The sequence below is a fragment of the Sander vitreus genome, chromosome 10 (assembly GCF_031162955.1).
Source record: "Sander vitreus isolate 19-12246 chromosome 10, sanVit1, whole genome shotgun sequence".
Lineage (NCBI taxonomy): Eukaryota > Metazoa > Chordata > Actinopteri > Perciformes > Percidae > Sander > Sander vitreus.
Window position 1 is genome coordinate 16,533,538 of NC_135864.1, and position 13,178 is coordinate 16,546,715.

General features: G+C 40.4%; 1 protein-coding gene across 1 annotated transcript in view; it reads right to left on the reverse strand.

Annotated features, from left to right (window-relative positions):
• Window positions 1-472: 472 nt before the first annotated feature.
• Window positions 473-13,178, reverse strand: part of LOC144524350 (neuronal acetylcholine receptor subunit alpha-7-like) — a 37,141-nt gene continuing 24,435 nt past the window's right edge. Inside the window, exons 5-9 of the mRNA XM_078260532.1 lie at window positions 8,463-8,710; window positions 7,305-7,499; window positions 6,034-6,120; window positions 2,291-2,400; window positions 473-2,097 (exon numbers count right to left, since the gene is read on the reverse strand). Of these exons, the coding sequence (XP_078116658.1) occupies window positions 1,474-2,097; window positions 2,291-2,400; window positions 6,034-6,120; window positions 7,305-7,499; window positions 8,463-8,710 (1,264 nt within the window). The 3' untranslated portion in view covers window positions 473-1,473. The remainder of the gene's footprint in view (window positions 2,098-2,290; window positions 2,401-6,033; window positions 6,121-7,304; window positions 7,500-8,462; window positions 8,711-13,178) is intronic.

Consider the following 13,178-nt stretch of genomic DNA (forward strand, 5'->3'; position numbering starts at 1 on the left):
TTTTCTTCTTGCTGTCTAGCCATTGTCTGTGGTGTCAGAGGTTCAAAAGTCACTTCGCTCTTCATCTTCAGTGACCACATATGTACAGTGAAGTCCAACAAGGTACATAAATATGGGTATTTCATTTACAGCAGTTAGACAACTTTTACATGACCTGTTTCCTACAATTAAAGCAATGGCTTTTACGTGTAGTGACAGACCACTTGGTTAATAGATGCACTTACAGTTCAGCATACAGTATTTGACTGCACTTTAGAAAGACGCCTGTGCATTTTGTGTAACTGGTCAACACCAGTACATACTAGCCGACACAGTGCTTTTTGAAACAATATACTGTATGTTTCATTGTTTCATACACTGTTTCATTCATTGTCTGAAACTGTTCTTAATATGTTACAGATTATATTGGCTAAAACAGGCAAGACAAAGTGAAAAGTGATGCTAAATAAGCATTCCTAAAAGCAAATGATCGAAGTGAAAGCCAAAACAATTAAATTTACAGTGAACATCTCATTTTATTAACTAACTAACTAATATCATTACGGGGATGGTACATCATCAGAAAAACCCTAATTTCCTTACTAAGAGTTAAGAAGGTGAACAGTTGGCATGAACCCAAACTGAGGTGATATTTGTACATTGTGTGTGTGTGTGTGTGTGTGTGTGTGTGTGTGTGTGTGTGTGTGTGTGTGTGTGTGTGTGTGTGTGTGCATGTGCGTGTGTGTGTGTGTGTGTGTGTGTGTGTGTGTGGATTTGTACATACAGGACAAAAATATTTGCGATGAGTAAAATGAACTAGAGAAAAAGCAGTGAGGTGGACTGTGGTGCTGTATGAGTCATTGTGCAGTAAATTAAGCAGCTTTCTAAATGAATAGTGCAGATAAAACACTGATATTTACACTGTTTTCAGGGTGAAGACAATTAGCTGCCACATTATCTTCACCTTACTGATATCTTACTTAATGTAAAAAAGAAAATCTACACAGTGTACTCCTCTACTGCCCCATGATAAACCTTTTGCCTCTAGTCTCCCCAGGTTTGCCGTTTAGTCTGCATGCCCAACCTATTTTGCTATTCTAGATATGAACAGTTTGTCTCCGACATTAGGACAGAGTATGACAATGAATGTATGTTTCTATTCTTAATTTGGAATGTGCTAATGTCACATAATGATTTGTCTTTGTTATTACTTATTTATCAATCATGAATATTCTGTTTCCTGATTGGCTCGATTCAGCAGCTTAGCAGAGCTGCAAGGCTCCATTTAGATTCTTGAGTTTCTTGAGTTAAATTTTCTCATGAAACACTGTGTGGCCCAGCTCCTTTCCAATGGGGTGCCCAGACTGTAGGTTGAGAACCACATACTCCACCCTTCATTGTTTCCTTCCCCCATCCACTTTCTCTCTTAATCTCTTCTTTAACCCTAATATTCTGCTGTTTTCCTTCTCTCTCTCCTGCTGCTGCTGCAAACAGCTATGTGAAGTCCTTGGAGACGGCCTCTATGAAGTTGGGTGCTGACATAAGGATGGTGAAGGTACAAATGATGGAGAAGAGAGAGAAGGCCACCAGGCACAGCCGGTCCACCACCGCCGCTGCAAACTTCCACTCGCTGCAGATGGCCTCAGCCTTGTCTTGGTCACGGAACCGCTGTGCTATGTACGACACCTCATCCAAGATGCACTGGATCTCTGGTGGGGGAATGCTGACTCCCATACCAGGTCCAACTCCCATCCCAAGGCCTCCGACACCACTGCCAACTCCTCCAGGGGGCTCAGCCTCATCACTGAGGGAGCCATGGGCACGTCCTCCTAGTGCTATCCCGGAGTCGCTAGAAGGTGGGCAGTGTGGGCTCTCTATGGGGTGGTAATTGCCGAAGTAGTGGCTCATGGAACCGTTGGTGGTGCCTGTGGGGCAAGGTGGGCAGGATGTCTGTGAGAGGGGCATAGTGAGGCTTGGTACAGTGCCCATCTCTAGAGAGCTGGTGCTGGTGTGGTGATGGGAGGTGTGACGGTAGCTGTAAACAGGCCGCTTGCGCTCATCGCCAGGTTGTTTCATACGGAGAAACCATGCACACCAGTTCAGCAGAACCACACGAACCTGAGGGGAGAGAGGGAGCGTCAGTGGCGTGCGCACACAAACACACACACACACACACACACACACACACACACACACACACACACACACACACACACACACACATACACTTAAACAAACATTGACATTTGTGCTAAATGTTATCAATGACAACAGAAATGATTATCTGATTAAATCATTTGTAGTCACTCACCCACTTGGGCATCTTGCCTCCCTGAGGGTCATGATGGTGAAACTGCAGGACTATAACTGTCACCACCACAGACATTCCCACTATCATCATGGTGCTGGCAAAGTACTGGGCTGCCGAGTACACAAAAAACATCAACATACTTTGTTTTGCTCAGAGATAAGGTCATGCCTACCCCATGGTCACATTTAATGCACACGAACAGGTGAAACATTAAGAAAAATAGGTTGATTTCACACTGTGAAAGGAAAGCAAGTCTGATCAATTTGTGCAAGCAGTTATATTGCCAAGAAAAAAGATGCACTAAAACGGGGGAAATAAAATATGTGCAAAAAATGTGACCAAACAGAGAATGGGGGTAAACAAACCAAAAACAGTAGAGAGAGAGAGGGAGAGAGAGAGAGAGAGAGAGAGAGAGAGAGAGAGAGAGAGAGAGAGAGAGAGAGAGAGAGCCATCTAAGGGCATACGTGTCATGACTGCTTTATGGTCAACCACTAATCACTTTGGTTTTCTTTATGGAAGAAGAGTCAGAAGAAGACTGCCTACAGATATGCTGTACAGTAATTCAAAACATAACTGTGAGACCTTCAGTCAGGAACCTCATTGTTGATCATGGCTGAACTAGCTAAATTAAAAATGAAAGCTGAACAAAATTAAAATCAACTGAGCCAAATAGTCTTGAAAAAGATAAGACAGGTCTAACTAAATGAGCAAAAATTAAATGAACACGCTATGCTTATCTGGTGATTAAGGGCTGATGATAAAAGATATATGGCCTAATACTGGCAGCAGTGTTGAACAGTTGCTTCATGTAGTCAAGGTCAAGCAGCTACAATAACTCATATCCACACTCAGACATTGTGTTGTAAAGGAACATGAGTCATTTTAACAATGCTGCTAAAAGTGTCCCAGTTGGCCTTGTGTTGAGGTTGAGGGAAATAAAAAACACAGATAAATCACTCTATTGACTACGCATTTATCAAGCTTTTCTCAGCAAGGGTAGTTATCATCACATTGATGTAGTGGTGACCATGTTCAGCATGAGCAAACACGACTCACATCAATACACTCATATAATGAACAGTTGATATGTACAATATATTTCATTTTGCCCAAGTGAGACTGGTATGACACTACAGTTGTAACAATACATTGATTCAATGATCAACCATCCAATATCATCGATGCAAAGTGAAAATATCGATACATATCATCATGTTTAAGCTGCGCCTTGATTTTGAAACTCATACTTTATATGTATTCTTTTTTATTAAAAAAAAATAGTTTGTAATTAATTTCATTTCAATGTCTGGAAGAAACAAGAAATTGTAAATGGGCATATGATATTGTCTATTATTACACAGCTTGGTTGAATACTTGATTCTGATTGGTTAACCATGGATGCAGTTCTGATCAGTCTGGAGGACAACCATCAATCCGCAGAAAGAAGTCCTGCTAATTTATAAGCTGTAGCAAAAAGTGGAGCAAGATCCTGTTCTCCAATCCAGGCAACTGCAGTAGATCTGGTGATCGCTACATCTTTATATACAGTCTATGATCACTACGCAGTAACTTCAGCCGTAGAGACAACAGTTACATGCTAACATTGGGTTTCCAGGTGTGTTGACTGCAGTGCCTGGGCAAGAAGGAAACAAGATGAATGAGGACAGAAATGTCAACATAAATATTCCCAAAGATTCACCTTGTCTCACTTCACTATCAACAGAAATGTTCAGTTTAAAGGTGCAGTAGGTAAGACTATAAAACTAACTTTCTGTCATATTTGCTGAAACTGACCCTATGTTTGAGTAGAACTACATGAAGCAGGTAATCTAAAAAATAATCTGGCTCCTCTGGCACCACCTACAGCCTGTAGTGTGATTTGCAGAAATCCACAGCTCCCTGTTCAGATGCACCAATCAGGGCCAGGGGGGGTGTCTAACTGCATGTCAACCACTGCTAATGCACACGCATTCATTCTCCCTTGTAGGGGGAGGGGCTTAGGAGACCATTTTGGGCTTCAGCAGAAAGGGGGGAGGGACTGAGAAGTTGTCGATGTTCAAATGTTTTGGCTAAGTCCTGGATTTTCGCAATCCTACCTACAGCACCTTTAATGTGAATTATAACGCTAAGTAGGCTACAGCATTATCATTGCTATGGACGCATTGTTCCAACTGTAGAGAATACAACCCAGACTATTTACAATTTTCTCCACACACACCATCCAGGAGCGCTGTGAATGATGTATAGATGCCCTCAGGCTGCTCAAACCAAAGCCCAGCCAGACACCAAGATGGGTTTTTATTTATGATTTTTTTTCAGGACAGCATTTTCAATATACACTACCGGTCAAAAGTTTGGGGTCACTTAGAAATGTCCATTCCACTCCATTCCAGAATGAATACCAGCTGAGATCAGTTGTATTGTTTTTTTAAACAGGGCAGCAGTTTTCAGATTACATTATGTGCTTACATAATTGCAAAAGGGTTCTCGACTGTTGTAGACAGAAGTGGCTGAAGAAACGCTTGAAATCCATGCTTTTTGTCGTCATACCCAAATTAAAAGTGGTACAGCTCCCATATACTTAGACACTCTGGGGTGTGCCTGATATCATTGAAAAGGTGATTGATGTGGGTGTGTTTGTGTATTTGAGAAGTGTTGTATTTTGTAGTTTTTTGGCTTTTTTCTTTGCACTTTTCAAATGGAAATAAAAAAAACACACAGACATATCTGTAGAAAAAAATTCATATAAAATCCATTTTTGAGTCTTTTGTCTTCTGGATTCTTTCTGTAGTAAGCTGAGACATGTGGCTATGGCATTGTGTTGTCTACATCTTACCAGATGTGTTTACAGCAGTGTATTCTAATCATTTTACATATGTATGACTTGGATGGAAATAAAAAACTCCATTCTAGCCTCTGTAACTCTGTGTCAGTAAGGCCTAGAATCACCCTGACACTTCTAACAAACATTTGAGAGTGTTACCTTTCCAATGATATCAGGCACACCCCAGAGTGTCTAAGTATATGGGAGCTGTACCACTTTTAATTTGGGTATGACGACAAAAAGCATGGATTTCAAGCGTTTCTTCAGCCACTTCTGTCTACAACATTGGAGAACCCTTTTGCAATTATGTAAACACATAATGTAATCTGAAAACTGCTGCCCTGATTAAAAAAACAATGCAACTGATCTCAGCTGGTAGTCTGTCTGTAATGGAGTGGAATGGAAATTTCTAAGTGACCCCAAACTTTTGACTGGTAGTGGGTATATATATATATATATATATATATATATATTCCTCCATTTAAAACACTCAATAAGCGATGCATGTTTTATATTACTGGTGTTTACTGAAAGTGCAGGAAATTGTCAGAGGCACAGTCAAGTTGTTACTGTAGACTGGACAGTAATGTTTGTAGGTTGATGTACTAAATCGATATTACAGTCTCTTTAGTTTGAATGTTTTTTATAGAGCCTTTTCCACTCTGTTTAGTGAAGTTTTTTCACAGGGTAAACACATATCAAGGATAGCTCTGGTGAGATATATTGCATCTGTTAAAAAAATGAATGTCTGTCTGGAAAAACATTCTATCCGGTGATTCATGCACACTTAAACATGTTACACACACAAACAGACACACACACACACACACACAGCAGACACACACACACACACACACACACACACACACACACACACACACACACACAAACACACACACAAACACACACACAACCCACCAATGAGAGGAACAGAGTCCGACGTGGCAGGCATGATTTCTGCTACCAGAAGCATGAAGACAGTTAACGAAAGGAGCACAGTGATGCCTTGAGACAGAGATCGAGAGAGACACACACAGGGAGAGAGAGAGAGAGAGAGAGAGAGAGAGGGAGAACATGAGTATATACATAATGATGTGATCAGAGTCACTAGTGTATGAAATCATTCCTGTAATTACTTATGTATGTAATCAGTTATGTTCCAATGACTATAACTATTTATCAGATGCTGGCTTCTCTGACGTGTCCAAGGTAGGTTACAGCTCCAGAAATCCCTTAAAGGAACACGCCGACTTATTGGTATTTTAGCATATTCACTGTATCCCCCAGAGTTAGATAAGCCCATACATACCCTTCTCATCTACCTAGCTTAGCACAGATCCTGGAGGGTAAGACCCGTGGTGAGGAGCAGAGAGTAACAACGGTGCTTTTCAGGTGTTGCGCTCATCACTCCGCCCAAGTAGCAGTGCTTCGCCTTCTGAGAATATAGTTCCCAGTTTGTATACGGTTAGAAGATGGCTGTGTCTCATGTGACCTTGTTATTTGTACACACTGTTACTATACAAATCACAACATGTAAATAGGAAAATGTTGGCGTTATTTTGTCACTTATTGGGAGCAGTAGGCTAGTTGGAGCCAGTTACCTCCAGGATCTGTGCTAAGCTAGGCTAGTGGTGGGTGCGCCAGACAGAGTTACAACACGCACGGAGATGAGAAGGGTATGGACTTATCTAACTCTGGGGGATACGGTGAATAAGCTAAAGTCCCAATAAGTCGGCGTGTTCCCTTAAACACTTTGACTTTGTAACTGTTGACTGCTCATTCACAGATGACTATTTATCAAAACTCACTGGCACTGACAGAATTCCAAAATGCATTTAGTGGCAAGCCTCTTATTTTCAAATTGAATTATTCCATGGAGATTTGTCATGCATGTATTCATGGCTTGCTATATGATTCATGAAGACAAATATGCATGAACTAATTTGTGAGTGTGCTTTAATATGTTTATGTATTGGTGTACAGTTCTGACTATATTTGTATTAGCTTGAACACCTTCAAACTAAAATTTGTATATTGCTCTTGGTGGAGTTTTCTATTTACAAAATGCCCTGTACTTAAAAACTGTACAAACATCTTCACCTTCTTTCCATCTTTCTTCTTCAGATCAATAACACGTTTTATAAATGTTTTGCAAAGCAAAGTCATTTCATGTGAATATGTGTGTTCACCCAGAGAAATCTTTTCTCCAGAGTCTGCTGGTAGCAGGAAGACCAGCAGGGCCAAGCCAGAGATCAGCACACATGGGATGAGCAAATTGAGGCCATAGTAAAGCGTCCTGCGGCGCATGGTGACCGTGAATGTCACATCAGGGTAGGGCTCCTTACAGCACTCATAGTACAGCTCATTGCGCTTGGCTGGCACACCTAAGAGCGGGGCACAGGGCATACAGGTCAGGTAGAATTGTGTGGACTAATAAAGTCATTCAAGATTTAAATAGCTTCTATAATGTGTGTAAACGAGAAAACCAGATAGAAGAAATAAAGAGTCTAAATATTTCATGGGATGTATTACTCAGACCAAGCTTTGAACTTTGCTCTGCCTTTATTTTATCATTGTATTGTTAGTAAAAATGTTCAGCATCCAAAAAAAGAAGAAGAAAAAAAGCTAAAACGGTTTTAATTTTTGACAGCTGAAGTATCTCCCCTTGAACTACAACTCTGGGGATGTGGTGTGCTGCTCTCACACATGGCCTGGCTACACACCTGCCAATGTGTCAAACATTCCTCTTGCATGCCATCTGCTGCTGTCTGACACCCATTTCCAGCTAACCATCACCCAGGGGGCACAGGGATCTGCTGCAGCTCCGTCCCAGCTGGAAACACCCCACTTGGGAAGTCTTCCAAAAATTCTTCCCTTTCCAGTTCATCCAGCTACAACCATCCAAATGATGTCCCATCAAGAAATATTTTATATAAAAAGACAAACGAAAGGAAGTTTGCGTGGCCTGATCCCGGTGTAATAAGGAGGGAGCACAAATGAAGAGAGGTCATTTATGGATCCATAGGTATTTTACTCTATAGCCTGTAAAGCATTGTCCTCGTCAGTTATGTTTGAATATTTTTTCAATTATTAACATCATGGAAAATATTGACTCAAGTAATCTAGTGAGGGAGTATCCCACTTTTTATTGCATAGGCTGAATACAGCAGCCATATTTTTTATACCACCTGAACTAACGTTTAAAGTTTGTTTTCATCTCAACTCAGGATTTAGATGGAGAAATCTTAGGCGACAACTAGAGAAAAGTTTTATGTTAAAATATACTTATTGTATTATACAATTACACTGGATTCTCAAATACAGCGAAAACAGTGCATCTCTCTTACCCACAAGGTCCCACTCCCCGTTGGGTATATAGGTGGATGTGTCAACATCCAGCATCTGGAGGTCCAGCAGCCAGCCGTTGTGCGTCCAGGAGCCAAACTTCAAGTCGCACTTTTGGACGTCAAAGGGGAACCAACGCACGTCAATGTAGCAGGTGCTCTTCAAGATCCCAGGGGGGATGTACTGGCAGTAACCTGACGCATTCACCAGTACGTTGGTGTGGAAGGTGGCATCAAACCGCTCGTCCGCACTGGGGAGAGAATAAAAGAGAGTAACGTGTATGTGCACCTTCGAAACATTTCATCATCTTGCTGTGAGCTAAAGCTCTATTTTGCTGAAATCTTTTTATTGCATTTTTTTATTTTTATTGAACATAACATTATATCACCTACAAACATCACCTTTCAAGTTAATATGGCTAACTAGTTAGTCAACGGTTGCTTATTTACACATCTAGCAGTTACGGAGCAACGTTTTCATTCATTTTGAGTCGTGTTTCTGGCCACCTAATGAATGTAAGTCTAACATTCACTCTCTTTTGGCTCTGTTTCGGTTCTCTACCAACTACCAAGAAAATGCCTAGACACCTTAGTTTAGACCCACTTTTAGCTCTGGCACTCCAGTTGAACTCTAATTAAGAATTAAAGAGTAGCTCATCTGGTGTCGGCGAGAGTGTGAACTCTTGAATAAAGTGCCAGAGGCAAAGTCTGAACTCAGACAGTGTCTTGTTTTGTTTCCTTATACAGTATATGGCCAAAATCCTGTTCCTACAAATTGATTCTCCACTGTAGAAACTAGCTGGAAGGAGTTATCTCCTCTCCTCTTCATTGCTACTTTTTATTATGCATGCAGCTGAAGAGAATAAAAGATCAGTTTAGACCAGAAAAACTATGAAAGCAAAGTATAGAGAATACAATTTTTCATTGTGCTATATTTGTTTTGGATTATCCTTTTATCTCTAACAGATAAACTAATGCTATTTAATTGAATGCCTTAGTCATCTGGATTTACATGCCCCCATTTACAGTTGCATAACCAATTTCTCTTTATCTATTTTCATCATCAGACAGTGGGTTTTATATTTACTCTCAGTTGTTCACACAGAAGACAGTTTTTTCTCACTTGTTGTCAGTCTGCATGGAGGTAATTGAAAACCTCCACAGGATAGTCATATACAAAATCATTTAGGGAACAAGAGCATTTATAAAATCTCCACCTATTTCATTACTCTGAACTAAACGGTTTTGGATTTTGAAAAATGTGTAAACACATTTTAGTTCCAAAGAGTACTACAAGAAAGAATCCCTTTGAACATAGTGAATATCACATGAAATTGAAAACAAGGAGGCAACCAGTCAGTAGCATTTAATCCATTTACTCGTTCATATTATTGCTATAAGTGTCTTAACATTTGAACGGACAGCCTTAGGCAGTAGCAAATGGCAGTAGAATAAAAATGCCAACCCTACACAAACACTGCATGAAGAAAAAAGGAAACAACGGATATTGTAGCGAACAAATTGGGACAAAAAGGGCACTACCCCTTTCTGTTAGGCTAGCTGTCATTTGAAGGTAGTTGGAAAGAATGAAAAATATTAGAGTATATCATTCCATGAAATGTCCATAACACACACATGCACGCAAACGCGCAGGGGCGCACACGCATGCACGCACTCACGCACGCACACGCACACACACACACACACACACACACACACACACACACACACACACACACATACACACACCTATCAGTAAAGTCCTGCATTTGTCATCGTAGGCCATTCAAAAAACAAAAGCCCATTGAACAGCTGACAGTCCTTTTCACTTTACAATCCACACCAACTTAGAACTAAAACCCAAACACTGAACTCTATATACATATATGGCATAAAGGCACACACAATACACCTATACATGCACACACAAATCAACACACACATACACACACACTAACACAATACAATCCCCTGCGAGAGAGATAACGCCAGTGTGTCTGAAACATCCTGGAGTCTCATTCAACCCCGACAAAAGAACGTGGCAAGCATCTTAAAAGAATTTGTAGATGGACCCGTTTTATTTGTCACCGCCTTTGCTCAAGATTGAGTGATTTATCTTTTTTCAAGGGCTTATGTGTGGTAATTTATTTCTCTTCTGTGTGCAGGTTGCTATCAGCTGTGGCTCCGGGTGCTGGGGGAGGGATGTGTGGGTTGGCCAAGGTGGAGCTATGTGATGAATTATTAAAAATTTGGCCTTACTTCATCTGGAGGTGTGCACTTTCTTGCAATCAGCTCTTAAATACATTACAGCAGAGCATGACCTGGACTGTATGTGTGTATTGGAGAGTACATACAGTACAAGTTGTATATGTGCAGGAAAAGAGAGACAAATTAAGATATTTAAAGTTATCTAAAAAAAAAATTGAGCTTGTTTCATGTACTGTTTCAAAATATATATCTACTTTATTGTAGCTTGCTTCAGAAAATGTCCTGAAAACAATTGTTTCATCTAAATCAGTCATTGACCTCATGACTCATTTTAAACCTGAACTATGCATACAACTGGACAAGTGATAGCCCTGGGAGAACGGGACCACACCAGAGAAAGAGTACTGTGGACATGTGAGAGTTGGGCAAGGTGGAAACAGAGACTGACTGACAATGATAATGGTGGCAGTGACAGGTTCCTGCACCATGGGACATGAGTCACCAAAGCTTTCTTCTCACTAACTCGCGCACACACACACACACACACACACACACACCCACACACGCACACACACACACACGCACACACACACACACACGCACACACACACACACACACACACACACACACACACACACACACACACACACACACACACACACACACACACACACATACACACAAAACAAAAAAGAGGAAGCCATAAAGCAAAGCATTATTCTGAGGCAGAAAGAGATCAGTGCCGGATGGAATAAATAATGCACTGATCTTTAAGGAGAGGTCTCAATGCCAGACCCAAATAATATGTAATATACCAATATTATGTACCCTTAAAGTCAATATTTAACTTGCATGTGTTTTGTTGATGCCTGCCATCAGGTTGCACAGCATGAAAGAGCAACAAGGAATACTACAGAACACTATTAGCTTTGAAAACTCCAGCATGTAAAATAATGTTATGTTACTAATTACAAGTGAACATGATTATTATTGATTATACTTACATATTCACTTATGTATCACGTGTGTATCATGGGAGCTTCATTATTGTTGATTAGCAGAATTTCAGTGTGTCATCAGGCATTCCATTGTCTCTTTGGCTTCTGGATGCTCACTTTGTCAAGAAAGAATAAATTCCATAGGACGGTACTGACACTTATACATATAAGTACATACTTATACACGATAACCCCAATATGTACTTTAGTACATATTTGTGCACACAAACATACAAATAGTGCAGGCTCTTGCTAATCATGCTGATATCAGCTCACTAGTATGTTTCCAATTCAGGGTGTTATAACTGATTTTATTTAAAATTTAAGGTTTGACCTCATTCAAAAATTCACAGAAAAGTATTTTTACTTTCAGATCTTATTTGTAGGGTCTTTACAAACCTTGTTCCAGACGAAAATGCACTTTAAAAACACGCACCTAAAAACATTGCATATTGTATTTTATTTCCAGAGTATTTTTCTATTTAATTAATCACAGAAATGTCAACAAATCCATCTATCTATCCATTTATTCAACCATCCACCCATCTAAAAGAAAACCAAAAAACCCTTCGACTATCCCTTTATTCAATTAATTTCCCTTTCATCTTCATGGCCTGTCGCAATGCCTGGTTGTACATCTACCGTCCCTGCAGGTACAATTAGGATTCTGTCTGTGTTTGACCTGAGTTGGACGTCCTTCATGTGCCTCATCGATTTCCAGTCAAGTGAGACCATTGACTTATCCCTCTAATGAGAGAGGAGGTCAATGGCTTACATAGCTGTTTTATATCTGGATATTCTTTTTCCAAACACTATCATCACTCAGACACACACCACACACGCACGCACGCACGCACGCACGCACGCACGCACGTACGCACGCACGCACGCACGCACGCACACACACACACACACACACACACACACACACACACACACACACACAGCAGACGAGCCGGAGCCATCATACAGTTTACAGTGGAGGAGCTTCATCGTAAACATGTATCTCTGTCTCAGTGGAGGCCACGTGCATTTGTCCTCTTGTCATTCTTATGAATAATAAAATATTTAACTTCTCTATATCAAATAGACCAATATCTTGAATTGTTTATCGGAAGGTTCCATTTTCATGAGCTTAAAAAAATATATGTTTAAGCAGTACTAATATCAGTCTGAGCCATGGAAGATGCCAGCTGTCAATCACAGAACAAAATCTTTACAAATATGGTAAACAACAAAATATTTTGCCCAGGCAGTATGCATGGATATGGGCAGGGTGGTAAATCCATGTCTCACAGATTATCCATGCGTGAAACAGTGTAAGCACAATTGATCTTAAAATATGCATATCTCTCAAGCAATTTGAGAGAAATATGAGAGATTCCACACTGGGATAATATGAGCTAAGTGACTCATTACAGACAATACCGGATTTTTTTCTTTCTTGAACACATTACATATTGAGATGGCATCTGACCTCGACACTCCCAAACATCATTAACTTCATATTAC